The sequence below is a fragment of the Rhinolophus ferrumequinum genome, chromosome 14 (assembly GCF_004115265.2).
Source record: "Rhinolophus ferrumequinum isolate MPI-CBG mRhiFer1 chromosome 14, mRhiFer1_v1.p, whole genome shotgun sequence".
Lineage (NCBI taxonomy): Eukaryota > Metazoa > Chordata > Mammalia > Chiroptera > Rhinolophidae > Rhinolophus > Rhinolophus ferrumequinum.
Genome location: NC_046297.1, coordinates 2471740 through 2498851, shown reverse-complemented (window position 1 = coordinate 2498851; position 27112 = coordinate 2471740). Strand labels below are relative to the sequence as shown.

Below are 27112 nucleotides of genomic sequence, written 5' to 3'. Positions count from 1 at the left end.
AACATCCTTACTTAACAAAATGAAAAGTGGTCAATCTTATGTCAGTCCCATTGTTTGATCTTTAAAACCATGCTAAGCAGTGAAAACCTGGAGTGGGAACCATTACTGTAGAAAATATCAGTGGGAAGTTGAGTGACTTTCTTTTCCCTCCAGCCCCAGGGCTTAATGAGGAGCACGCCCAACCCAGGAGAACCCCAAAGTTCTGTAAGTTGGAGAAAGTTCTCTAGCACCTAAGAGATTTCTTTAGAAGACAAATGTTGTCTCCGGGTTTCAGTCAATGACCAAAGAACCAGACTGAAATCATCACTGCCTGAAAGCATGTATTATAACCGCGTCCGGAAACTAGTGTTCACACAACTGTCATGATTAAGCCCTGCCTCACTCTGACTCCACGGTGGTGCAGACTCACTGTCCCATTTGCCAAAACTGAGGTTAGGATCATGTAGTCATTTATGAACTATTTTGAGGCCCCTCTATCCCTTCTCATAACCTTCAGTGAAAAGACACAATATCAAATGCTCGCCTACCGGAGAACAGCTGTACCTGGCCCCATCGTGGGGGAGCCCAGGGTCGCGGGAAGTCCAGAGGGCCTGGGATCATCCAACGTGATTTGGCGCCGTCTTGGGAAAACACGGGGTGGCTGTGAGGTGTGTTCTCAGCAAGTCATGGAGCCTTTGACTTTCTGTTGCTTTCTGTCCTTTTCCCCCTTTTCCAGTGAAATCAGACGAGTTACAGACCATCAAGAAGGAATTAACCCAGATCAAAACTAAAATTGACTCCTTGCTAGGGCGCCTGGAGAAGATTGAGAAGCAGCAGAAGGCCGAGGCAGGTAAGTGAAAAGGCTCCGCGGCCACAGACAGGTCGGAATTCATCCAGACAAGCTGTCAATCCCCGAGGCAGGCAGGGCCTGGGGCTCGGGCTGAGCTTCATCCGGTTTGCTGCGGGTCCGCCAGGGAAGCCTGGATGTAAGCCTAGAGTGGCAACCATGTCTGATCTTTGGCTTTTCAGAGAACAGGAAGCAATTTCTCTAAAATTTGTATTTTAACAAAAGGAAGAAAAAGACAAAAAGTATTTTGGTGCTAATAATAAGTCATAGTTGGAGCATAATTGAAAGTTGATACGGCAGTATCAAGTAGCCTTTAAGAAAATGAACTAATGAAATAATAACACTGTCAGGCGAAAGTAATATTCACATTTCATTAAATTAACTGCAGGGAAATTTAACAGATTTCAAAACCATGATTACAAAGCCCCACCCCTGTGGAAGGAACTTCAGGACCCAGTTGCAGAATGTCCCCACCGGGGGACCACCCCGGCCAAGTCACTGATTACATTCTTTACAACATGATGTCCTCTCTCTGCGTTATCAACCCTGGCTCTCGTCCCCTTCTAATGTCCCTTTTCTGTGGCAGCAGATGTTTTGTTTTAAATCACAGACTAGGAGAACTGGGATGGCCTTAGAGATGCGCTAGTGGCCAGTCTGACAAGTGTGCCCTGCAGGCCCCAAATGCCACCGGGTTCCTTGGCGATGACATGAACTTAGAAGGGACCCCGGGGGTGGATGAACTCGTCCTCCCGCAACCCAGCCTTTGCTCCCCGCTGGGTGGCAGGACCTACGTCTATTTTGTCCCCTGGGATTCAGCGTAAGACTTTGCTTGCTAGAAGTGTCACTTTAAAAAATGTAAGTAATAGTTTCAAAAGCCATTATCAAACCCAACCTTTTCACCTCCCAGATGAGAAAACAAAGTTTCAAAGAGGCAAAGGGCCACATAACTAGTTAGTGAGAGATTAGGTCAGAAGCCCAGGTCGGTGAGTGACACAAGGCCATTTCTAGCCTCAGTCTCAGGATCCCCAGGGCCTGGCCCAGAATGTCCCTGAGGCAGGGCTGGCTCCTCACTGAGGAGCGCTGGTTGGGACGAGGGCCCTGGTGACTATCCTGTCCCTGCGGGGACGACCTGAGCTTCCCTTCTGTGACTAGGTGTATGGGGCTTGAGGGTGCGGGAAGCTAGCTGGGAGGTGGCCGCATCGTGAGGGGGGTGACAGAAATAAATCGGGTTCCAGTGTCACCCACCACAGCCGTCACCTCAGCTTTCTGGTTTAGGAGACGTTGCACCGTAGGGCGTGGGAAGGCAGCCTGGGCAGTCCTGTAGCACAGCCATCACACGAGGGGATGCTCAGTGATCCGAGAGCTCTGGGGTCCGTACCAGGGACATACAGGCACATGGCGTTTCTTACTCCTTTCCTGCAGCCCGTGCGTGGACCTGGCACCTGGCAGCCTCTCCCGAGCATGTTTTCAGTTAATATGGATGAGACACGATAAAAGACACCATCATTCTTATTGAGCAATTTCTCTTTTAAATACATTTTCTGCTGGGGAAAGACACACTGCCCACACTTCCTACTAGAGAAATGCAGACTTTAGAAAGGTTTTCATATGCTGTCTGTGGCACTACTCAAAAGTGTTACTGTAGCTGAAATATCCTGTGTTGTGCCTAAATCAATATTTTCCTTTGAGGAACTTCTGTGGAATTCATTATTATGTAAAACAACCCTTCCAGCAAAGGACTTTGATAACCAATTTGCACTTCAGTTTAAAGGATTGTGGAGGACTCATTTAAATATAAATCACCTCAAAGAGAAAAATGTGATACTTATTCCATCACGTTATACCTCCCAGTTTCCTGCAATGGATAAGACCTTCCAGTCTCTTCTTAGAAGACCCTTTGTAAACGTAACACTACAATTCAGGGCTTGCGTTTTCTTTTCGTGAAAGGCTGTCACCTTATTTTTGTACATGCGTCAACTTTCCCAGGCATGAGACAGTTATTTTTCAAATGATAGGCTTAGTCTTTTGATATTTGTATCTTTCTTACTTTCACATGTTAGGAAGAAAACGGAATTATTTAATTTGTAATTGCATTCTCTTAGTAATTGTCTCCTGCACGGTGTTTGCATTCATGGAGACAGGTGGTCATTTTCTATATTTTCCTTATGAAAAGAAATCAGAGTTGTATGGAAACAGTCAACACTACATTACAGAAATATAATAAAATTCTTTAAAATACTCAGTATCTCCTTATTAAATTTAGGGGGCACTCACATTAATGCGTATTTGGTTGCAAGCTAATTATTCGGTAGCTAACATTGACTGTTCACTATCCCTATCATAAGCATCTCATTCCCAATGTACTCATAGTCATTTGACAATGAAAGTGTCCAGCATAAAAGTAGTGGCAAGGAAGAGATGGAGGGTAACAAACAAACGTTGGGGAAAGCCACCCGGTACAAAGCTTGTCCTGAGTTCATTTCACAGTGTCACCTGTTTTCTCCATCTTTTTGGAAGTGAATTTGTGACCTATCAGAAGTCATTGCAATGATGTGTAATTGCAGCATTTGGGATTCTCTGTACCTTAGACTGCTTTGAATAGATATTTGTGTGGTACCCTGACTCTTCCTTTGAGACGGGAAACTTCCCCAGGACAAGGTCACGTCTTCTCTTCCTTTGTAACCCCCTCCCCCCACCATGCACTGTCCCGGGCTCCACTGAGCACGTCTTTCACTTCTCTCCAGCTCAAGCCCCCACACTGTAAACTAGAGGAATGGATTATGGCCTCAAATGTATTCCCAACTTTTAGAGTATGACTAGTATGAATCCACCATGCTTACATTATTGTTTTCCATTGGCTAATTCAAATAACACAGCTTTGGGGTAGAGTGACTATGTAGGTTATTGAAAACAACAGACCAACGTCATATCAATTCAGCCTATAATTGTGCCTCATTCCTAGGTGGTTCGTTCAAAAGAACCCCATCCAAATTGCCACATGTGGATAGCACAGTTTATGTGTGGTTTACACAGTGATGTTAAATGACCCAAAAGGGTGAAAGGAGAAACAAGCAAAACTAAAGACCAGATGTCATACAATGAGTACAGTTACTCCATGGGCAACCATGTTTTTTTAAAAATCAAATTTCAGGATATATATAAAAAATAGATATTCTATATATAAAAATAGAATCTCTGCTGTGAAAAGGCGATTAGGCATTATTTCGTTCCACTTTGTTTTCAGGGGTATGTCTAATACATGACCTGCCAGTCTCACTTAGGCAATTCCAATGACAGTAGATAATGGTAACAATAATGTCAGACCTAAGCATTAAAAGGTCACAAACCACAGTCCCTGAGGATAAATTCGTCCTGCCCATACGATTGGTAAAACATACAGATTGTTTTCAGTACGTTAATGTCCCAGAGTTGGACTATTACAAGTAAATGGAATATTGCAAATACGACTTCTTTTGAGAAATTGAAGGTTCGGTATTGCTACTCACTGTACCCATGGCGGGCACGTCTCAGTGCGCTGACACCTTTGTACAGTCATGTACACACGGAAGTGATTCTCTTGGTCCCTGCCACACCTGTGTCTCAAGCTCCTAGGACATAGGTTCTCCTCTCCCTGAGCCAAATGTATGTTGCTTTCCCTTGGTTCAGTCATCCTTTTTATGTCCCCTGAGACCGAGCTTGACGTCTAGTCCCTTGTGAATGTTACAGCCAATTAAATATGTAAAAAGAGCTATAATATTCTCACCCTCCACAGATCTTTGAATGGGGACTCGATGTAATTGGCCCACAGATGTTCAACTTGACTGCAGTCCAATTGTGGTCATAGTACGTGGGAGGCCTCCTTTTCATCAGATAAATATCTGTATGCCTTCATGTGCTTCTCCTATAATTGGGTTTTGCAACTCGAACCCTGCTCCTCCTGCCGTTGGTCAACCACAGACTATGACACTCAGAGTGGACAACGTTGCTCCAGCTGCCGTCTGTCACAGGACGGTTTCAGCTCTGAAAATCTTACTATCGTTTACACTTTGGGTCAAATTGCTGATGTTTCTGCCAAGATGTTGGGTTAAACATATGAATGGAGCTCTGCTCCCTCCTGAAATTGTATGAAAGTAATGATGGATGTAAAAGTGAAAACCCCTCGTCTTAAAGAGAATGGGGCCAAAATCTTAGGCGCTGGACAGCGGATGGAGAAGTGAACCCAACTGAGCTCATCCTGGAAATCTGAGTGCGGTTTTAACCACAGAACTCTCAAAGGGTTTAGAATTGAAGGCCTCATCTTCCTCTAGAAAAGAGGGTGTAAGTGGCTAAAAGTCTGTTGAAGAAACAGATTCCTGTACTGTCCTCCCAACTGCTCCTGACCCAGTAGAAGCCTGGAGAAGTTTCCTCTAGAATAGCTAAAATGGCAGATCTCAGGGCTGGTCATTGGAGAACAGCTGAAAACAGGGAGAGAAGGGTAAATGTATACAATGACTGTAGAAATTCCAAGTGTTCTCACCCACCCCACCCCTGGTACCCAGACTACTGGCAGGCACAGAAGAGGTCTTCATTGGAAACATGAGCACCCTAAGAAGGAAGATTTAAAGATGCTGGCATGGGTGCCACCCAACGGAATAGCCAACTAGACAGTAACCCTGCAGAGACAGTATCCCCAGTGTTTACAAACCTCCCATCAGTCTTTTAAAACCCTACTGTTTATGTGAACTAACAAGGATCCCCAGAGAGTAGAAAAGGTGTAACGTAAAAAGCAAACACCAAAAAGGAAAGAAAAAGAAATTATAGGAAACAGAGATTATGCAGGAAGAATAAAACTTAAAAAATAAATAAATAAAACCCCTGAGGAATACCCTCCAAAAGAGAAAGATGATACTGCACTCATGAAGTAAGCACATGGAACTAAAGCTGAGTCCTCTGACGGCAGATAAAAGAGCTTTTAGAAAATAACACGTGATGACACGAATAAATATCAGTAATGGGATTGGAAGAGAAATTGGAGAAATTCTCCCGGGAAAATATAGAAGAAAACCGCGATGGAAAATAGGAGGGAAAGTGTGTGAGCCTCAGCTTCCTAACTACAGTGCCAACAGATACAGCAGAACACTGGCCAAGAACTGGTGATATAAACATGTTGTTTAGAAATATGCAGGCATTTATTTAAAAGAATCAGCTGAGTGGAAAGACTTAAGGAGCTGAAAATGAGGAGCAGGTAGGAACAGAAGAGTGCTGTTTTTCATGACGTATCTCGTAAACATATAGGACTGCACAAATTAAATGTTTTAAAGAAGCAAAATTTGGAGGAAAAAGAGATTGAGTTGTCTTCAGCGACTGGATCAAAAGTTCCACCAAAAGTTCCAGTGCTTGTGGCGAGCTCCTGGGGCTGCGATCCCTCAGATAATAGGAAAGGAAACTTTGCGATGGGCCCATGAACACATGGCAAGGAAGGCTTTATTCAAGACTATTGCAATGGATGGAAATAGGACTCAACTAGTAACACAGAAGGCAGGAGAATGTCTAACTGCTGAAGTGAGCTAGTTGGAAAGTCCTGGAGGACGTGAGTGGGGAGGTGGGTCCGTAGGATTCTGTCATTTGTGTTTGCTAATTGACCCGAATGGAAGTTAGGCTCCCACTGATACTGGGAGACAGGGGTCCTGTCTTTCTTCCTTTCTTTCTTTCTATTTTTTAATTAAAGTTTATTGGGGTGACAATTGTTAGTAAAGTTACATAGGTTTCAGGTTTACAATTCTGTAATACATCATCTATATATCACATTGTGTGCTCACCACCCAGAGTCAGTACTTGATGGGATAAAGAAGATGTGGTATATATAAACAATGGACTACTACTCTGCCCTAAGAAAAGATGAAATAGTGCCATGTGCAACAACATGGATGGATCTTGAGATTATACGTAATGCTAAGCGAAATAAGTCAGACAGAAAAAGTCGAGAACCAGATGACTTCACTGATACGTGGGATATAACACTGAAAACAACAAAGGAACAAAACAAACAAATGAAACAAAAACTCACAGACAATAGTTTAGTGGGTCCTATCTTTTTTGATGATTACATTTCAAGGGGATGGCTTCTAGATCTTGAGAAAAATACGTCTGAATTGTAAAATATTTACATTTCAAAGGGGCATAGAAAGAATTCACAATTGCAAATTTTCTCAAGTCCCTGCTGTAAGTAAAAGGAAGTCAGGTAGATTGGGGGACGGGGGTTATCACTTTGTGAAGGGTATAAATGTCTATTACATTGTTTTGTACACCTGAAACTAATGAAAGAGAGAGAGAAAGAGAGAGAGAGAGAGAGAGAGAGAGAGAGAGAGAGAGAGAGAAAGAGAGAGAGCTGTAATGTAGAATTTTTTAAATACAGTTGATATAGTGGTTACAGGATACTAGCTTGGCTCTGACGAATAATGTGATGTTTTCCTGTCAACACCTTGCAGCCATCTGCTAAGTACAATTCAGCTGGCAATTAGCTAGCAATTAAACCAGCATGTCAAAAAACTGAATTACCAACGCAACCAATTCTCAGAGTTCTATTAATGATAATAGCTATGCAGCACACTGAAGTGAATAAAAATGCTTTGAACATAAATTCCAACAATTCTAACTTGTTTTCTGAATCATGTGTAGCTTCTGAAATTGAAATGAGATGTGCAGAAAAAATAGCCGAACGTGAGGATTAAAACTGCAAATCACATTCTTACCCACGTGGCTTCTGGGAGCCTGGGGCATTTCTCCTTACATAGAGCGTTCACCTGTCGCTTGCACTTCTCGCCTTTGATGACCATTGTTCAGCTCCAGCACGTGCCCCGAACTAAACAGACTCCTTCATTTTTGAATTTAAAATGGTCTGGTTACTGAAGAGAACCAAAGCACTCTCAGTGTGTCCAATTAGGCCTTTTTTCTAAAGATACAGGGGGTGCCAGAAAATTGTATATACATTTTAAGAAAGGAAAAAACTGTATTAAAATTGTCATACTCAATATATACCGATAACAAAAGATGAATACAAGTCACGTGTACACATTTTTTTTGGCACCCCGGTATATTCGAAAACAGCCCAGGCTATGGAATCAGAAAACCTGAAGTGGGAATTCCATTTCTCACACTTACTAGCTGAATGACCGTGGACACTTTACTGGGTGGATATGTGCCTCAGTTTCTCCACCTGTAAAATGATAACAAGCCTCCCCTGTTTCAGGGTCTAAAGTTAATGAATATTGCACGGTCAGCATTGTGTAAGACTTGCCAACTTGCAGCCATAATAACAGAAACCTTTCTTTCTGCTGAAATCCATGATTTACATAAGAGGAGAGAGCTCTTTTAGGCATGAGCTGCTGGCTTGTTGGTTCCTGATACACTCTTTTTAAAAATTCTACAACTAGCTCACTTTGCTCACCAAAGAAATCTATGGTCACCCGTCACTCTCACTTCAGTCAACAGAGACTCCGAATGATCTGGGGTCACAGGCAGCCGCCTCCCATAAGCGGTGGGAGAATTCATGTTTTATTCTTGTCCTGGAGACTCGTCCCTGTGGACAGAAAGGATTGTCTTCTAGGAAACTCTCAGACCCCACATTTGCCTTGGCTTGGGTGTGGGGCTGTGGTGTAGAATGTGACAGAGAGGTTTCTTCCAACTTCTGTTCAGATTCCTCTCCTTGTTACCATGGTGCCAAATTCAACAACCGCTTTGATTATGAAGATCTTCTGACACCCAGACCTGTATTTTCCTGTTTTAGTTCCACGACAGATCGTGAATATATTCAGCAAGTACCTAATTGGCATGGAAGACCCTGAGTTATTCACCAGGGATACACAGATAAATAAAAATGTTTCTGCCCCAAAGGAGCTTTAGTAGTAGAGACATAAATGTGTGTGTATGTGCACGCTCGCACATCCACACACACAACACATGCACACTCGCAATGAGAAGTAAAAGTGATGGTAGGAAAAGAATTACGCAGACAAAGAGACTGTTAGAAAGTTAAGAAGAATCTGAAAAATACTCATTTCTAGTAGAAGTAAAATGAGATACTCGTAAAAATAGACCAAGTTGCTTTGCTTCTTTCTATTTCAACAAGATAATTACTGGATCAAAGTTGCTTGTTACACTGTGAACCAGCAGTGTAATAGACAAGTGTGATTTTATTCATGGAAGCTTCCGTTGTTTAGCACTTCCCACTGGGGCGGTGACAAAAATCCGTGATAGTCACAAATGAGTAAAGCACATGCTGATTGTGTGCCATTGAACTTTTATGACTCGATTACCATCGTAATTAAAACCTTTTTTCTCAACCCAGATAATGGCTTCCATGCATTTAGCTTTTAAGTTAATGAATGGATGCATGAGCATAAGTTACAGAGTTTTTTGCAATGAACTGTATTAAAACACCACTGCTTTTGAAATAGGCCCTGAGAGGAATTACATGTAGGCTGTATGTTAATACAAAACCCGGAGAGTAACTTAAAACACTGTGTCTGTCCAAGACGAAATTCAGGGGCCACGTCAAAGCCAACATTATTTTTAGATTATATGATCCCTAATGATTAATAGTGATGAATTATTTTGTCCACAATTTCTCTGGACAAGTAATCACTATAGAGTCAACTCAAGAACTATTTTGAGTCTTTTATGATAACATGTTTGTGTGGCCTCTATAATTTAAGAAACATTTACCTCTTTTTCCTCATTTGAGCAGACAAAAACTCAGGGATTTTTTTTTTTTTTATGTTCATCTTGCAGAGAAGAAAATCACAGTTAATAGGACTAGTCATTAGCAAAAGTATGGACCTCAACTCCTATATCCCTCTAATACCTTCTATTGTCTCTTCTCTGGATCAGGCATTCAGTAAGAGGTACACAGCACATCAAAATATTTCTTGAAAATTGACTTGTGCGTTTCACTTCACAAAAGGTCGACATCTGTGTTATCTATCCCCTGTGAGTATGACAATATGACCTCTGAAGTCAATTGCTCAAGTTTCCAGGAAACTTAAACACTAATGAGAAAAGGGAAGACTACAGTGGAACTAACTCTATGGCATTTGATATGGGCTTCAGTTGATCAAAGGAAGAGACGCCACGTTCAGCTAGGAAGCTCGGAAAAGTCAGCTTGCATCCCAGAGATAACTGAAACAGACTCCTACTCAAAGTCGAAGGAGGACTAGGAATCTTTTAGGTCTGGTCCTACATGGATTCTCTGAAAATCCACTATGCTGCTTCTGCCGGAGATGTTTCTAGAGAAAAAAAAAAAAAAAACTATTACTTTCAACATCAAGAGAGGATGGTCCTCAGAGAAAAAATATTTCTGTAATCATTAGAGAAGAAATGGATATGCCAGACCAAATGGGTTTCCAGGATAGTGTCAATTTTAAGCAAAAGTCCATTTATGTGTTATAACAAAAGAATAAACACAATGGCCTAAAATTGAGAAAGTTTGGCTTTAGGAAAATGTCACCTCCAGTGCAACCCGGGCAGTGAGGGTGCGAGAAGGGGCGGCTTTGGGTTAAGTTTTTAAGAAAGAAACAAACAGAGACTTAATGCAGTTTAAATCTCAGAAGGCCAGGGGTCTCACAGTCATGGAAGACTGGAGCCCAGATTTGAGCCGACTGGTGGTTTTTATTGGTAAGTACACCAGGGAATGTTATTGTTTTTGACACGGTCTGTGAGACTCATTTATCACGTTTTAGAAATAACCCAAACCAATTATGTTGATCTTTAAACAGCCGAAGCAGAAAGTCCTTGAGGTGAGACATGTGACTCCCTTGAGGGACAAATATCACATGTCGAAATTATTTTACAGAGCTGAGCAGAGAGAGCTTAATCTTATCGCTCTAAAGACTCTTCTCACAATTAAGTGAGAGGGGAAAGCCAGAACCAGTAGCGGCTTTTCCCAGGCAGGGGGAAGGGGAGGCAAGGCCCCTTCCCAAATCTTTCTAAGGCAGCTCTTTTTGGGGGTCCCCGCTCGGTTCCGGCTGGCTTGAGTTGTTTCCCACGTGGAAATCTTACTCATCTTTGGCTGAAAACCATCTTTTGGGGACCAGACAGAGAGACATGAGGTGTAAAACACTGAGATAAGCAAAGTCCCAAAGAGGCACAGTCTCACAGCCTTTTCTTTCCTCAAGGAAAGACATGGGAGGGGGGGGTGCAATCGGCTAGGCTGTTGTGTGACAACAGGAAAAGTTGTAAGATTTGGGAAAGTTTTCAAGGTACAGTTGACCGTTGAACATTGAGGAGGTTTAAAGCGCCAACCCCCACCCCATACATATGTTGTATGTATTATATACTGTATTCTTACAGTAAAACAAACTAGAGAAAAGAAAATGTTATTAAGAAAATCCTAAGGACAGAAAATGCATTTACAGTACTGTACGTATTTATTGAAAAAAGAAATCCATGTATGAGTGGACCCACGCAGTTCACTCCCGTGGCTTTCCGGGGTCAGTGGTGTAGGATAATAACTGTCCAATCCCAAACCTCCGTTCCTGTCTCTTTCTTGAAATACCAACAGCAGGTTTTGGGAGCCAGAGCATTCAAATGAGCACCACGGTGAGCTAGAGTGGCAGGAAGTGAGGGAGTTGGGTGAAATGTGCAGAAACCAGTCTGAGGAGGAAGCGTGGGAGGTCAAAACCAAAGTAGCCAAACCATGGTGCGGTCCAAAGGCTCGGTGATGGACGGGAGAGGCAGTAAGGAGAGGGTAAGGCGTGCCTCCCGTCAGGGCATTCCCAGCCTTTCAGCGCTCCAGCTAGCCTGCCCACCCCAGCTTTTTCCTGTGGGTGCCCGTCACGGGGGTGCAGGTCGGCCAGCCTAGGCTCAAGGTCTAGAACTGGGGAAGTGACGTGTGGAAGGAAGATGAGATGAATAAGCCTAGCAATTCTGTCGGTTTGTTTTGGGGGTTTTGTTTGTTATAGAAATACATTCGCCATGTGACGTTGTATAAATTGAAGGCGTACAACATGCTAATTGTACATGTTTACTCTGTACATTGTAATACGATTTCCATTGTAGTATCAGTTAGCACCTGTATCACGTTACACCGGGATCTTTTCTTTTTCGTGGTTGAAATCACTAAGATCCAGTCTCTTAGCAAGTTTGATGATTAGAATACAATCTAATCTGGTTGTTGTCTGTATTCACTGTACCGTGTGGTAGGTCTCTAGGGCTTGTTGCAAGTTCCTATCCTTAAACTTCTCCTATCTCGTCCTCCCCACCCGCCCCTGGAAAACACCACTGTACTCCCTGTTTTCACTAGTATGGTTTTTAGCTTCCACATGCAGCACTTGTCCTTCTCGGTGGGACTTATCTCATTTAGCATGATGTGCTCCGTAACAGTTAAATTCAGGGTATAGGGCTCTAAATCTTTTGCCTAATTTGCCTACCTTTTAGTCCAGATACTTGGGGCATCTTTAGATTAAACCTTTTTTTTTTTCTTTGACTCCCTGTTTCCCTATTTAAACTGGATGACAATTTTCTAGATTGAGAAAAAAAAAATCTGGGTTAAGTTTTACAATAACGTCTGCATAGCCTGCATAGGACTTCCTATGCCTCATTTGTTGAGCACTTATTATTTGCAAATCACTATATCAGACACTTCGATTTACGACTCCAAATCTTGCAAGTTAAGCAGTAGTGATCGTACTTGTGTGGATGAGAAAACCAAGGCTCGGGGGGCTCACATTTCACTTTGCACATCAACCACAAAGCTCGCAAGGGAGGAAGCTGGATGTTGAACCCGGGTCGTGTCACACCAGAATTGTATTCTTAACCATGGCAGTGAACCACATCTGCCAACAGAATTTATCCTAAAATTTCAAAGGATTGTTTGTATATACACATGTCTAAAAGACAACCTAACATACCTGCTTTTGTGCTTTTTTGTGAGTTTTTGTCTTTTTCACTTAGTTGGAATTTGTCAATGAGCTTTCTTCATCCTCCTCCTTTGAGTGAACAAGTTCTGCATTTTATCTGCTTCTTGCTCCACCGTCTCCCCGTCTCCCCATTTTTTGCTGTGTTTCCTCCTCAGAGAGAACATCCTTATTATAAAGGACTCTATATAGCCAGAAAGATCAATCTGTTTATGTAAGTGTTTACTTGTCTCCATACTAGGGTCATCTGGATTCCCTATTTTCTCTAATTCCATTAAAAGACAAACCTGCTTACACGTAAATGCACAAAGTACATGATTGACATGACTGAGTAAGTTCATCCGTGTCTTCCTCACACCCGTAATAGTCCACAGAGTTTAAACCTTGCGTAGGCTGCGTTTTCGTGGTTTATCCAAATGGCTCATGAGCAACCCAAGGTAGTCATTTGCTTTTTCCCCCCCAGAAGCTCAGAAGAAGCAGTTGGAGGAGAGTATAGAGCTGATCCAAGATGAGTGTGTGTCAGAGAACGCAGATCGCTCTACAGAGGACCTCACAGAAGGAGGGCCGGACGCGGACGGAGAGGAGATGGCTGACGGGGTAGAGGCAGCCTTCACTGAAGATGGGGGTCCTGAGCTGGTAGGAACTGAGTGTTTGGTGCCCACACCCTGTGGGAACAGCACCGCATGTCAGCCGCTTGTTCATTCTAGAAGAAAGATGATGTCTTTGGAGCTGATGTCTTTCTTATGTGCATATATTTCAGGCGCCATCCCTACAGTGCTTTGCACATAATAAGTGCTCAATACGTGTTTTGGCTAACGTGAAATAGAAGGGAGTAGATGAATGAACAGAAGTATTATATACGAGATGAGCTATATTGAAAGTCCAAAATGAAAAACAGATGATTTTTCTCAAATACCCCCTCATGAAAGGAATCTTGCCTGTGCAGATGTGTGTGAACAGCACATGGCTATAATATCGCGGTAACAACGACCATTTGCAGGAAGATCCCAAGTGCCCCCGTTATGTCTTAGTGTCATTCGCTGAGCTTCATTGTCTATACTAGTTGCATGGCCAACGGTCCTTCCTATGGTCTGCTCACTAAGACGACCCTTTGCTGTGTGGCCAGCTCACCTCCTCTATAACTGTGCTTCTGGAAAGTCTGTTTTTATGACTCGGTTCTTAGCTGAGACTTCGTTCTTTACGGATGTTATTTTCCCCGTGTTGTAATCATTGTACTGCTCATTTGCAGATATCCTTTCCTGTATAACCACACCAGGGGCTTGGTAAAGATATGCTGATGACGATGCCTTTTCTCATATTTTATCAGCCATGAAATTAAATATTCTGTCTTAAGGGATTGACTATGAATAATGATGAAAGTGTCTGTGTGTGTGTGTGTGTGTGTGTGTCTGTTTTGCCAAGTCTCAAGCATCTGGGGAACAATCCTATTTAACTTGACTTATCCAAGGTAATATCAGACCCCAGTTTGTTGTGAGACCTCTTGCTACTTACCAGTTGTGTGGTCATGGTGGCGGTTTTGTTGTGTTGGCCACCCGATCGTAGTTATATTTATGGAAACCTACATAGGTTTTTAACTCTTCAGCACTGTTTAAATTGCATGGCACCTTCATTTAAACTTTCCAAGGTGAGCTTTGCACAATCACTTTTATGTCTACAGAAGTCTGCGTTGGTTTGAAGGACTGAAGCACCTGTTTCTGGAATTGTTCTGATTGTAGGAATCTGTTAAGCACGGACTCGCATGAATGAAGGACCAAGATTCTCAGCTTCTCCTCAGGCAGGGCTTCCATTCAACCACGTCGATTCCCTTCACCTTTTCTGATCAGACTTGTGTTGTCACCGTGCAGTGTGACTGCTCTCACCCAGGGCTCTGCATGCCGCCAAGTCCAATGGAAACTTCTCCATTCTTATTTGAATCTCTCAGCAGAATTTGGCTGAGGATTGGTTACCGACTGTCATTCTCACTTTCCTCTGCTAGAAACATCCCCTCCACACTCCCATTTTAAATACTGCGGCCTCCCAGGGTTTTGTTTAGGTTCCTTCCACTTCCTGCACACTCTCCCAAGGCGACTTCATCAAATACCAGAGCATCAAATATTACCTATAGGCCAGAGATTCCTAAATTGATGTTTCTACTCCTGATGTCCTCCTGCAATTCTAGACTCGAGCATTTATTAGGTTGGTACAATTGTGGTTTTTATTACACTGGTGTAATGGTGTTTCTTGCAATTTTTAAACGATAAATACTTTTGCACCCACCTAAGAAATGCCCATCTCCTCATAGATCTCCAACCAACAACTGCAATGTAACTTGCCAGAAATAGTCTTGACTGTTTTCCATCCATCTCATGTCTTCCCTGCCATCCTCATTCTGGCAAACAGCATCGTCACGCACAGTTGTTAAAACCAAAAAGACGAAGACAACCTTTGGTCCCTTCCACCTTCTCCATTAACGCTACCTCCGCATCAGAGCCCCAAGCTAGTCCCACCCCGCTTCAGCCCAGGCAACCCATGTTCCACACAAGAAGGATGTACATCAGATAATGCGACTCCCCTCCTTAAGACCCTACGGTGCTTTTCATCACACTTAGAATCAGGATCGCAAGCGTGTGACTGTAAATTGCGATGACATTGGGCGCAAGATGCTGGTAGAGAGAGAACTTGGTGAAGAGAGAAAGGGGGTTGCTAACGGCATATACCTGGCCCAGGACTGCCGCGAGGAGGAGATGCGGTGTGTGCAAGAAGCACAAGCCTGGTGCAGCGTACACATTCAGTTAATTCCCTGTGCCTGCTCGGGGAAGGTGTACATCAGGCCGCATTATACTAACAAAAATGCCCGCCCCAGCTTCATATGAACCCCTGCCTAGTGGCAGTACCTTGCCACCCCACCCTCAGCCTCTTCCAGCTGTTTCTGGGGGTCCCAGGAAGTGTCTCAACTATGTCAGGAACATGTCTGACTATGTACCCCGCTGCATGCCGGCCACCTACTCTCCCCTGGAGGGTCTTGCCACACTTTATGCAAGACCACACTGCTCTCTGCCTCTTCCGCACCCAGAGGTGCAGCACCCACAAAGCACACCTGGGACAGGGTCCCTTCAGGTGTCAGTGTGAAACCATGCCAGCCCGGGTCCACGTGACCGCTGAAAGAATGATGCCGACCCCTTCCCCCGCTCCAAGCTGGGGACTGTCCGCCAGAACCCAGAGTGACACAGCGTGAGCCCATGCACTCCACTATCAGGAAAAGCTGCCCCGGAGCTGCTGCCAGAATATTTGTAATTCTTCCCTGCTTCTGCCCTTGTCCCGCTGCACATCTGTCTCCAAACAGCACTCAGGGCCATCCCATTAAAACCAAGCCAGGCCATGTCATCTGTTTAAACTCCAACAGCTGCTAGCCTCACGCAGAGTAGAGACGTGTCCTCGCCGTGGTCTCTGGAGCCCTGCTCCCTCTCAGACCCTCCCTGCTCCCTCTTGGACCCTCCCTGCTCCCTCTTGGACCAGGCTCCGCTTCCCTCCCACTCCCCAAGCAGCAGCGACAGGGCCTCCAGGCACAGTGCTCAGCGGCTGCCCCAGGGCCTTTGCACTTGCTGGGCCCCTGAAGGTACAGAACTGGACGGACTGGACGGTGGTGCCCACATCATAAACAGCCTTAATGTCCTGCTAAATGTTTGAAGTTTACCCCCTTAAGTTCATGTAAGTGAATTGGGAATTGCCTGGACAGAAGAGAGAATTAAGACGCAATGCAACCGAGTGGTCTGAGGCAGACTGATTGTTCTGGAATGAGATAGAAGCAGGGTTTCCAGGTTTAACAAGTAAAAATACAGGACTCCCAATTAAATCTGAATTTCAGATCAGCAATGAGTAAGTTCCTAATATAATCATGCCGCAACTATTACACGGGACATCTTTCTGACAACAAAATATTGTTGTTTATCTGAAATTCAACCTTAATGTCCTGTAATTCATCTGTCAACGCTCCACAGAAATGGGCTTGGACACTGGCCTTAAACAGATTATTCAGCTTCTGTGTTGTCATCTGTGAAACTGGAATAAACACACCCACCTCGCAGGGCTCTTGAAAGGACTCAATGAGCTAACCGTGAACTTCGCTGAACCAAGTCTGGGTCCCAGCGTGAGCAAGGAACTTGCCACCATTGTTGTCAGTCTTGCAATTATCGTCAGCATCTCATTTTGCATGCGAACCTTTCAATAAACCCTTCCAACATTTCCAGCCACACAATCTTCACATGGAATTTTGTGTCTTTCAAGTCTGTAGAGATTCAGATTTCTTAAGAAGCACTTCTTATTGATAAGAAAGCCTTCAGGAAACAAATGCCGTATTCTGAGAAGAATCATGCTTCGCTTTCATCTTGTTCAATTTTTCTTCAATTTTATGCTTGCTGGCTTACTCAATTCAAATGAATTCCTTTTCAAGTCCCCTTCATGTGATATCTAAAAAAAATAAAAAAATAAAATAAAATAATGCTAACTCTAGCCTGTGATGATATATGGCTTTTCTTTTAGTTTTTGCTCTCTGGCTCACGTGATGGGGCCACCAGTTCAGGAACAAATGGTCGATTGTGGTTTTAAAGAATCTGCGTGTGTAAGAAGCCTTGTATATGTCACATTTTCTATAGTCATCCAGCCATACATTCATGAACACAACCACCAAAAATTTAAATAAAATGGTGGCAACTCAGTAATGTGCCAGATATCATCAGTCAGTCACTAAAGATTCAAAGAACGAGGCATGGTGGTTTCTGATTTTATGGCACATTCACTGGGTAGGAACAGGGATACTGCAGCCAGAACAAATAAACAGATATGAAGAAAACAGTGTGATACGTGCAATTATCACATGAATCATGACAACAGAGTGGGAAGTGAAATGACAAAGCATATGAAGCAGAACAGACTTTTCAAAGGTTGTGACATTCGAGCTGGTTCTTAAACAATGAAGCAGTGTGTGTGTGGGAACCACAGGGTTAGGTGGCATCACCGACAGGTAATAGAATGCACCAGGAAGAGAGAACTCAGTGTCTGCTGAAAAGTTGGGTGGTTCGTTTGGCTAACGCAGTGGTTCTCACAGGGTGGTCCCAGAGCCGGCGGCATATATCGTGTGTGGAAACTTGTTGGAAATGCAAATGCTCAGAACATACCAGATTCTCAGGCTCTAACCCAGACTCGCTGAATCGGAAACTCTGGGTATAGATCTCAGCATTCTGTGTTTTAACAAGGCCTCCTGGTGATCCTGACGCTTTGGGGACCCTGACTACGGCAACAGGGCTTCCAGCCCGAAGCACACACACTCACCGAGGTGCTTTTTCATAAATACCAAGGATGGGGCATCCGCCTAAACCATTACATCAGAGTGTGTGGGGTGGGGTCCCAGCAAAGGCCCAGAGATGTTTGAGAACCCTTGAGATGGAGCTCACGGTCCATGAGGAAGAGGGGAAGTGGGCACATCCCCAAAGAGGAAGTGAGCACGTGAAAAGTCACCCACAATCATTAGTCTTCAGGAAAGTACAAATTAAATTACAATGAGGTAACACAGCACATCCTCCAGAATGGCCGAACTGAACTGATAGAATCAAATGTTGGCAGGACGTGGAGTGCCGACACTCCACCATGGTTGGTAGGCAGGTACAATGCTCCAGCCATTTAGAAATGTCTGGCAATTTCTTATAGAACTGGACATAATGAGCCAGCAATTCAACTCCTAAGCCTTCAAGAGAATGTACATCTCGAAAGTACTTATGTAAGAATGTTTCAGCAGCTTTGCTCGCAGTATCCAAAAACTGGAAACCATCCATCTGCTGGAAAATGGATATACAGAGGTGGATATAGTCATGCAAGAGAGACTGCTCAGCAGTAAAAGGCAGCAAGCTATTCCCTGCAACAGTGTGGGCACACCTTACAAACACTGTACTGCGTGATGAGGTTGTGTACAAAAGAGGACAGTGTTGTACAATTGCCCCCAAAGGAACAGAGGTGGTCTGGAGGGTGAGAGTCAGGGGCAGGGATGAACTTTGCTGGAATGCCGTCTGGTCCTCATCCTGAGGACCCCCCACTTTTATTTTGATACTCAGCTCTACTGGCACGCCCTGCAGAACCCTCCCTGAGAGTCTGTTACAGTTAGGTACGTTCTCCAGAACTCACACAGACCCTATTGGGACATTCACTTCCTTGCTGCTACTACATTTTAACAATGTCTGTCTTGCAAGAACCTTATGATTTCACGCATAGATGGGATATAAAACAGAAAGCAACGAACGAACAAGACAAGCACATTTATAGACACGGACAACAGTATGGTGGTTACCCAAGGGGAAGGGAGTTGGGGAGGATGAAAAGGGTAAAGGGGGTCAGATATATGATAATAGGAGGAGATTAGACTTTGGGTGGTGAGCACACAAATACAGATGATGTATTATAGAATTGTACACTTAAAAATACAAATGTCTGTCTGTCCAGCTAGGCTGAGAACTCCTTGCAGGCTGGATGATCTCTTGGGGTGGGATCCCTCCTGCAAAGCACAGTGCCCAGCATATGGTGGGGCATACGGGGATGGACGAGGGGAGTATGTGGAGGGATGCTGGAGTATCGGCAGTCTTTGACACACTGTGTCGTGTGTGTGTGTGTGTGTGTGTGTGTGTGTGTGTGTGTGTGCGTGCATGCTGTTCCTTCCCAGTCGTTATCTTGTCTGACTGGTCAACACATCCCATGTCTCAAGACCATTGTCACGTGTCATGAATCCGTCCCGAGCAAGGCCCCCAACCTGTCCTGGACACTGTGGGTTTGCTTCTGTCTTTAGACCACACTCTGTCCTTATTTCATCACACTTAACTTACTCTGTTGTGATTAGTGATTTCCCTTCTCTCTGGCTCACTGATCTGTGAATTTCTCAGGGCTTATTTTATTTGGTATTCTTCCTTCGTGCGGTGCTTAGCACATGTTAGTGTTAATGAATATTTGTTAAAGAAAGAGAGGAAAACATCCTCAGATTACCTCCAACTCTGAGCTCCCTCATCATTTGGAAGCCCCTTTTATTGTGTATTGTAATCAGGTTGTGTTCTAAACATTCCTTCTGTATGCATGCTCTCTGTGATTTAAAGGATTATTATCCAAAGCAGAGATGGAAAGGGTTTTCATTATAACCTATTTACCTGCGTCCAGGAGGCACTGAGGAAGAATGACAGGAGGCTTAAAACCAACACGTCAAAGTCAACACAGCAGTATCGACTCTGCTTTGCTGGTTATTACCTTCCATGAGTGATAAAAATGCAAATTTGAAGTAACCTGAATGTAGTTAGCAAAGCTAGAACACCAACGTATGAAACAAACCAGAAAATAAGCCTCTCTCTCACCCCCGATCTGCAGTGGTTAAGACCAAACAGTACAGAAAAAGCTGAAAGCCACAAGGTCATAATAAAATAATCTTCAGAGAATTCAGAACTAAAGTCTGCCCAGAGACGTAGCACAGAGGCTGTGATCCCAGCTGCAGTGAGGAGGTCGTTAGGAAATACATTTTAGAGCTGTGGCGTGTGGGGATGTGAAAAGTACTGTGTTTGACATGCAATTTCCGAACTGCCTCGAATGATGTTAAAAAGTAGAATTGTAAGTCTAGAGTATAGATCCAAGCAAAATAAAATATTTCACCATCCCAGAGTTTCTATACAGAGAGAAACAAAAAACGAGAACAGAAAGGCTCCACGTCTTTTGTAAATGAGAGGCAGTCCCAAAATAAGCCTTAAATATACAAAAACAGGGAAAGAGCCACTTTTCTAGAAATGCTATAATGTGCTAGAGGAAAATAGAGCAATCCGAAGTATTAATGCTGTCAGATTTCAAACAGCTAGTGATGGTAGTTGTTGGAGAATTAAAGCAATTCTGCCAACAAAGACCTTTTCCTACCAATATAGAACAGAAATAGACTTTTTGAGTAAACATTCACAGATTTACATGCATGTCAGGTAACACCAAAGTGACTACAATGTCAAATAAAAATTGGCCTGGATGGAGTTAAACAAGCAAGGAAGACTTTATTCAAGACTATTGCAATAGGAGACAGATTGAACTCAACTCCATTGAAATAAAAGGCAGCAGAGTTTATAAGCCCTAGGGTGAGCTGGTGGAAAGGTACTGGGGCATTAAAGGGGAGGCTGGTCAAGGTGATTAGAATGTCCAGATCTGCTCATTGTCACTTACCTAAAGTGGACTCCTACCTTCTCACAGAGACTGGGAGCGAGGGACACCATCTCCTTCAATGGTTACATTTCAAAGGGGTGGCTCCCAGGTCCTTGAGAGAACAGTACCTAAGCTGTGAAACTGTCAAGAGGCTGGAAGAAGATTTACATCTCAAGGGATCAGAGAAAGAATTTACACTTGCAAGTTCTTTTGTATATACTGGACATGCCAAAAAAACGTATACACATGACTTGTACTCATGTTTTGTTATTGGTGTATATTAAGTATTACAATTTTAATAGGTTTTTTTTTCTTTCTTAAAATGTGTCTACATTTTTTGGCACCCTCTGTATATTAGTTTAAGGTGTACAAAACTACATAATGGTTAGACATTTACACCCCTCACAAGGTGATAACCCCCTCCCCCAATCTACTACCCCTCTGACATCGTATATAGCTGTTGCTATACCATTGACTGTATTCCCTATGCTGTACTCTACACCCCATGAATATATATATATATATATATATATATATATATATATATATATGTATGTATGTAGGTGTATATATATATATATATATATATAAAATTATAGTTGACATTCAGTATTATTTTACGCCAGCTTCAGGTGTATACCCTATTAGTCAGGTGTCTACACAATCTATGAAGTGATCCCCCCGATGAGTCCAGTGCCCATCTGACACCCTACATAATCTTTACAACATCACTGAATATATTCTCCATACTGTATTTCACATCCCGGTGTCTATTTTGTTACTACCAATTTGTACTTTCTAATCCCTTCACCTTTTCCCCCACCCTCCAGCCCCCCTCCCGTCTAGCAACCATTAGTTTTCTCTGTGTATCTGAGTCTATTTCTGTTTTGTTTGCTCGTTTATTCTGTTCTGTAGATTCCACATATAAGTGAGATCATACAGTATTTGTCTTTCTTAGACTGACTTATTTCACTTAGCATAATGTTCTCTAGGTCCATCCATGTTGTTGCAAATGGTGAGATTTCATTCTTTTTTATGGCAGAGTAACACTCTATTGTATAAATATACCACAGTTTCTTTATTCAGTCGTCTACCAATGCGCACTTTGGTTGTTTCTATGTCTTGGCTATTGTGAATAGCGCTGCAATAGACGTAGAGGTGTGTATATTTTTTTGAATTGGTGTTTTTGATTTCTTTGGATAAATACCCAGGAGTGGAATTGCTGGGTCATTGGGTAGTTCTATGTTTAAATTTTTGAGGAACTTCCATACTGTTTCCCATAGCGGCTGCACCAATCTGCAATCCCACCCACAGTATGTGAGGATTCCCTGTTCTCCACATTCTCGTAACCATTGTTGTTCTTTAAAGTTAGTGCTCTACGGGGATGGCTGATTATCTCAGTTGGTTAGAGCATGGTGCTAATAACACCAAGGTTGCGGGTTCGATCCCTGCATGGGCTACTATGAGCTGTGCCCTCCTTAAAAAAAAGAAAAAGAAAAGAAAAGAAAGTCAGTGCTCTAGGGAACAGCAGGCCAATAGTCAGGAGGAAACCTCTCGGAAGTTTAGTCAAGCTGAGGAGAATTTTAAGGCGCCTTGGTAATTCGGACAAAATCTCCCACGTTTTATACAGCAAAGCAGGAGACTTACATCCCCTTAAGCTAAAAGGCTAAATGAACCTCACGACAATCTCCTACAGCTCCTAAGAGATCCGAGAGCTATGCTTTTGTGTGTGTCAGATTAAACACAAATATAAACTTAGGAGATGCTTCGCTGGACAGGATTATGGCAAAGGAAGATGGGACTATGACAGCAGACAGCCTTGACCATGGGGTCTGCATGCATCTCAAGAGTTAGGCTAAAGGGGTTTTTCCGTGTGTGTTGAGTTGAAAACAAGGCTAGAACGAATTGCATGTGGGGACAGGGGAGGACGGGTGCCACGTGGCTAATGTATCAGGTCATGGTTTATTCCGGGGCCAGCCTGTTTTCCAGGAAGACACCTCTGGAGGGCTGTGTACTGGCTCAGGCTGATGGTGGGCCAAAGTTTGTTGTCCTGGAAGAAAGAGAGACGCTACAGCAAATGTTGGTTCACAAGCATGTTATGCTCGTTGATCAGCAGGGATAAAACAGTTCAGCTAATCATTTATGAGACCAAGTGTGCGCATGTGGAGGGTCTGTGTCTGGCTGTGTCACAGCAGAACAAGCGGGGATCAGTGAGTCTTACATACATCATCTGCAAAGGGCGGTTCTTTGCAGTAAGCCATTGCCCAGAATAAAAAGGTGGGGGCGAAGTGGCTAGGGCAGACTTAACCTTCACTGTTTTTTCAGGATAACAGGGCAAGGAAAATTCAACATTATCATACATCTAGAGGTTATTTGGCCCAAAATCATGGAGCCATCTCTGCACGTAAACACTGGAGAATGGGTTGAATCTCTCCTGAGGTTTATCTCTATGTCAAAAGTAAGAAGAAGGACCCAGATTCACTTGACCTCCAAAGAGACACTCTAAGGGGAAATGGTCTCTTGCCTTTTTTTACGGAGAAAAGCACTTTCATTTGCTCTTACAAAGTGCAGATATAGTGTAGCATTCAGTTCAAGGAAAGGTCATTTGGGTTTTAGATTCGGATGGACAAATCTTTTAATAGACTTACTCAAATCACGAGTCTCTGAGGCTCGCTTCCACATCTGTTAAAGGAAGTTTTAGCAAGTTATTGAGAGGATGAAATAAGCTCAGGTTTATAAAAAAATCTCTGCTGTAAGTATGTGAACGGCAAACTTAATCTCTCCCCTCAAGTAACAAAACTTAGTGAAAATGCCAGTTGCAGGAAATTTTAATAACTTCGAAAGGAAAAACATTAAATGATTTGGTTACACTCTTTATACACTTCCCTTGTGAATGTCAGGTTCCTCACATTCTGGCATATTTTGTCAGTGACGGCATCTCACACCTCAAGACACTCTTCTGAGATCATCTCTGTTGAGCTGCAGTACCAGGGTTTGCAGGTGAATGCAGAACCGTTTGAAACCTCTGAGGAAAGCTACAGTGGTTTCAGATTTGGAGAAATATATTTTCATTTCTATGGGGATACTAAGAACTGAACTGGTGGAGAAGCGATCATCCGATTTAGGGAGAAGGATTGATCAGTTACTTCACCATTCATCATCCGACTTAACAAATTCTAGCTTTTTGTGTTTTCCTTTTTGGATCTCAGTACATCCCCACCCCCAACTCTCACCATTGGAACCTTGGTCCCCTCACCTTGATTGATGTGAACCCTGAGACTAGACCATTTGTGGGGAGGGATTCCCATCCAACTGATCAAATACCAACACACACAACATACTGAGTTCTGTGGGTTAGAACTGTCATGTTGTGGCTGCCTAGGAGGTAACTGCTACTGTTCCCTTAAGGATGAGTAAGATGCCACATACCAGTAACTATGTGCTGCATTCAGTTCTTAAAACTACCCACACATATGGTTTGCTCAGAACGCCTCTTTCTGTGCAGATGAACAAAACCCAACCGTAGTTCTGATGTTGTCTAGCCAAGCAACACTAAATCAATAAACTCTTCCAAGATTCTGAGAGGCAAACTCATCTTTCTCTTCCTACACATTATCCCCAAATCCCAAAGGGCAAAAACTATTGCAAAGAGGGTCTTAGTGATGTTAAGAGTTTTATGCAACAGAAACAATTTAACCTAGATATGTGTCTTTCCATTCTTGCCATTTTTATTCAGTCAGCCATCAGATACTTAGTAAATGATTATTGTATGCAGACGCCATACTAAGCAGCAGTGGGAGGTGGTGAATAAGAAAGAAAAAGCCTCTTTGGGGGGGTAGAAGAGTCTTCTTTCTCAGATGGAAGCTTACATTTGAGTTAGATACTTACATTCTAAAACAGTCCTCAATCTGAACAGGTTGCATAAAATTAATTCAATGACTAGAATATTATTTCATTGTTAAATACCCTTCACTGTTACTCAGATTTGAACTTGCCAATTAAAAGGTCTATTTGGAATTCACTGAAGAAAATAATATGACAGATATTTTAAACAGAGGGCCTGTTAAGGGTAGGTGATTTTTTTGTTAATCACCTCTAGTTAATGAGTGCTTTCTAAATTTGTAGATTTAAGGAAACTGGTATTAAAATAATATGTGATGTTAAAAAAATGCTGACATTTGCATAGTATTTTTAAGAAGTAAAAATAGTTTGAGCAAATAATGTAAAGCATAAGAAAACCAAAAGAAAGAATTTCATTTCTACAAGAAAATAATTCTGTACTGTGTGAACACGTGTGGGTGTCCTTAGCAAAACTCATTACGTATTTTTGTAAAGGTTTCCATTTTTCTGTCAGCCACTCAAGAGAAAGAAAGAATTCACTGATTGCCTAGTAGGTGTAGATTTGCTTCATTTGACTTTTAAAGGATCATTTTAACTAGAATTACCTCCAGTTTATGGGGAAACGTAAAGACTCTACAAATTGCATTGGTTAAAAGGGCATTTAAAAAAAAAAAAGGCTCTGTAACCATGGAAACATCATTTAGAATCATAAAATTTTAACCACACTTTGTCTGTATTCCCTTCCTGGTTTCTAACGCTGCCTGGATGCACTGAGGCATGTCCTATGCATATGCCATTAAATTCTCTGGGGCTTTTCATTGTTCACTGTTTTTGAATGGACGATGGCGTGTCAGAGAAAACTCCCAAGACAGAGCTCAGGTGCGCATGGGCCCCCATTAGTTTCACCAGGTGGAAATCAGTGTCTTAGACCTTTCTACCTATCATTATAGTCAGAGAATCACATAGAAGTCATCCCCTCGTCCTGTTAAGTGATGTGACATCCCTGACACAATAGTGATGTATCCCTTGAATTTTCTGGTGCTCACGTTATATGAACACTAAGATTACCATTCGATTTTAAAGCACCATTTTATTCTTTCAGATCTGCATGTTAGTCATACTTCCTATTTTCTCTACTATTGAATCTACAAAAACACTGGAACCTTTATTTATGTTTTCTTTATTCTATCTCTAAAATGTTAGGCACAAGTAGTGTTCTATATGAAAATATCAGAAGCGATTTCTTAAATACATCAGACAGTTCTTTCATCTAACATGTTAACGTGTATTCAAATTACACGAGACGATTTTCCATCATTGGATTTACTGGATAGATTAATAAACTTTTTATGGAAGCATTAGTTGGTTATCGAACCTGATCTCCCAATGCCTTTCCAGGGGCCGTTGAACTTAGTGCCAAAGCATTTTATCCACCAAACTACCAGTGATTTTTTTTTTCAAGTTTCAGATTTTTTTTTAATGCTTCAAATATAGCTGATCCATTACCAAATGTGTTTTATGCATAGGACTTGATTGATCTATTTCTTTCCTAGCTACTTTTAAAAATATTGAGCATGAAGAACTTTAAAAACTCTTCAGGATAAAAATAAATGAATAGATAAAAGACTATGTTCGCTTGATAAATATCAGTGCAGGAAATCTGTAGTTGAGCTGCAAACATCGTTAACAGCAGTATTTCCGATGGAGCTAAGGTGACACCGGCTCACGCTGCACTGAGACTCATAATCTGTGACAGAGAAATGGGAAAAGGTACAAAAGCATTTCATTAAATCAGAAATTGAAAGAAAGCAAAAAGTGACTTCTTTTTTTTCAATTTTATTCATAGCTTAACAAGAGCACAGTGGAAAGGGGACTAAATGGTGCTACCATTTTGCAATGCTTGTCTGTATTCTGGAAGTTAATTCCTTAAAAAAAAAAAAAATTAATGCATTTTCATGGGATGGCACAAAGTTTTCTATCCAGGCAGCATTTGAGCTGCAAAGAGGCTTCTTTCATTTCACCTAGCTGCACTGTGGGCCTTTGCCCTCCAGAAATCAGGGTCTGCCATTTCCCCATGTGTTGAACCTGTCACAGCTGCACACCAGGCCCCTATCAGCTGTACTCCACTTAACTATCATCCCTCATACACCTTCGCTGTCTTTAGAATGGCTCTGAACATGGAAAAGTCACAAGCCTGAGATGAAACAGTTCAGGGCTTTGGAAACCTGATAAGAACTCTTATCAACAGGAACCAGATAAGTATCCTAGATGCCGTACGCATGTTTGATATTTTCTCTCTCACCGCATTTTTAGGAATACGTTTTAATAATCAGTCCCATTTCCTAAAAGCAGG

General features: G+C 42.6%; 1 protein-coding gene across 13 annotated transcripts in view; it reads left to right on the top strand.

The window, feature by feature from the left end:
- RALYL (RALY RNA binding protein like) overlaps positions 1-27112 on the top strand; it is a 499528-nt gene that overhangs the window by 463089 nt on the left and 9327 nt on the right. For 11 of the 13 annotated variants that reach the window (XM_033126911.1, XM_033126900.1, XM_033126901.1 and 8 more), the window contains 2 exons: positions 716-829; positions 13181-13353. In XM_033126911.1, coding sequence (XP_032982802.1) covers positions 716-829; positions 13181-13353 — 287 coding nt within the window. The remainder of the gene's footprint in view (positions 1-715; positions 830-13180; positions 13354-27112) is intronic. The other 2 variants (XM_033126899.1, XM_033126908.1) reach the window with 2 other exon arrangements.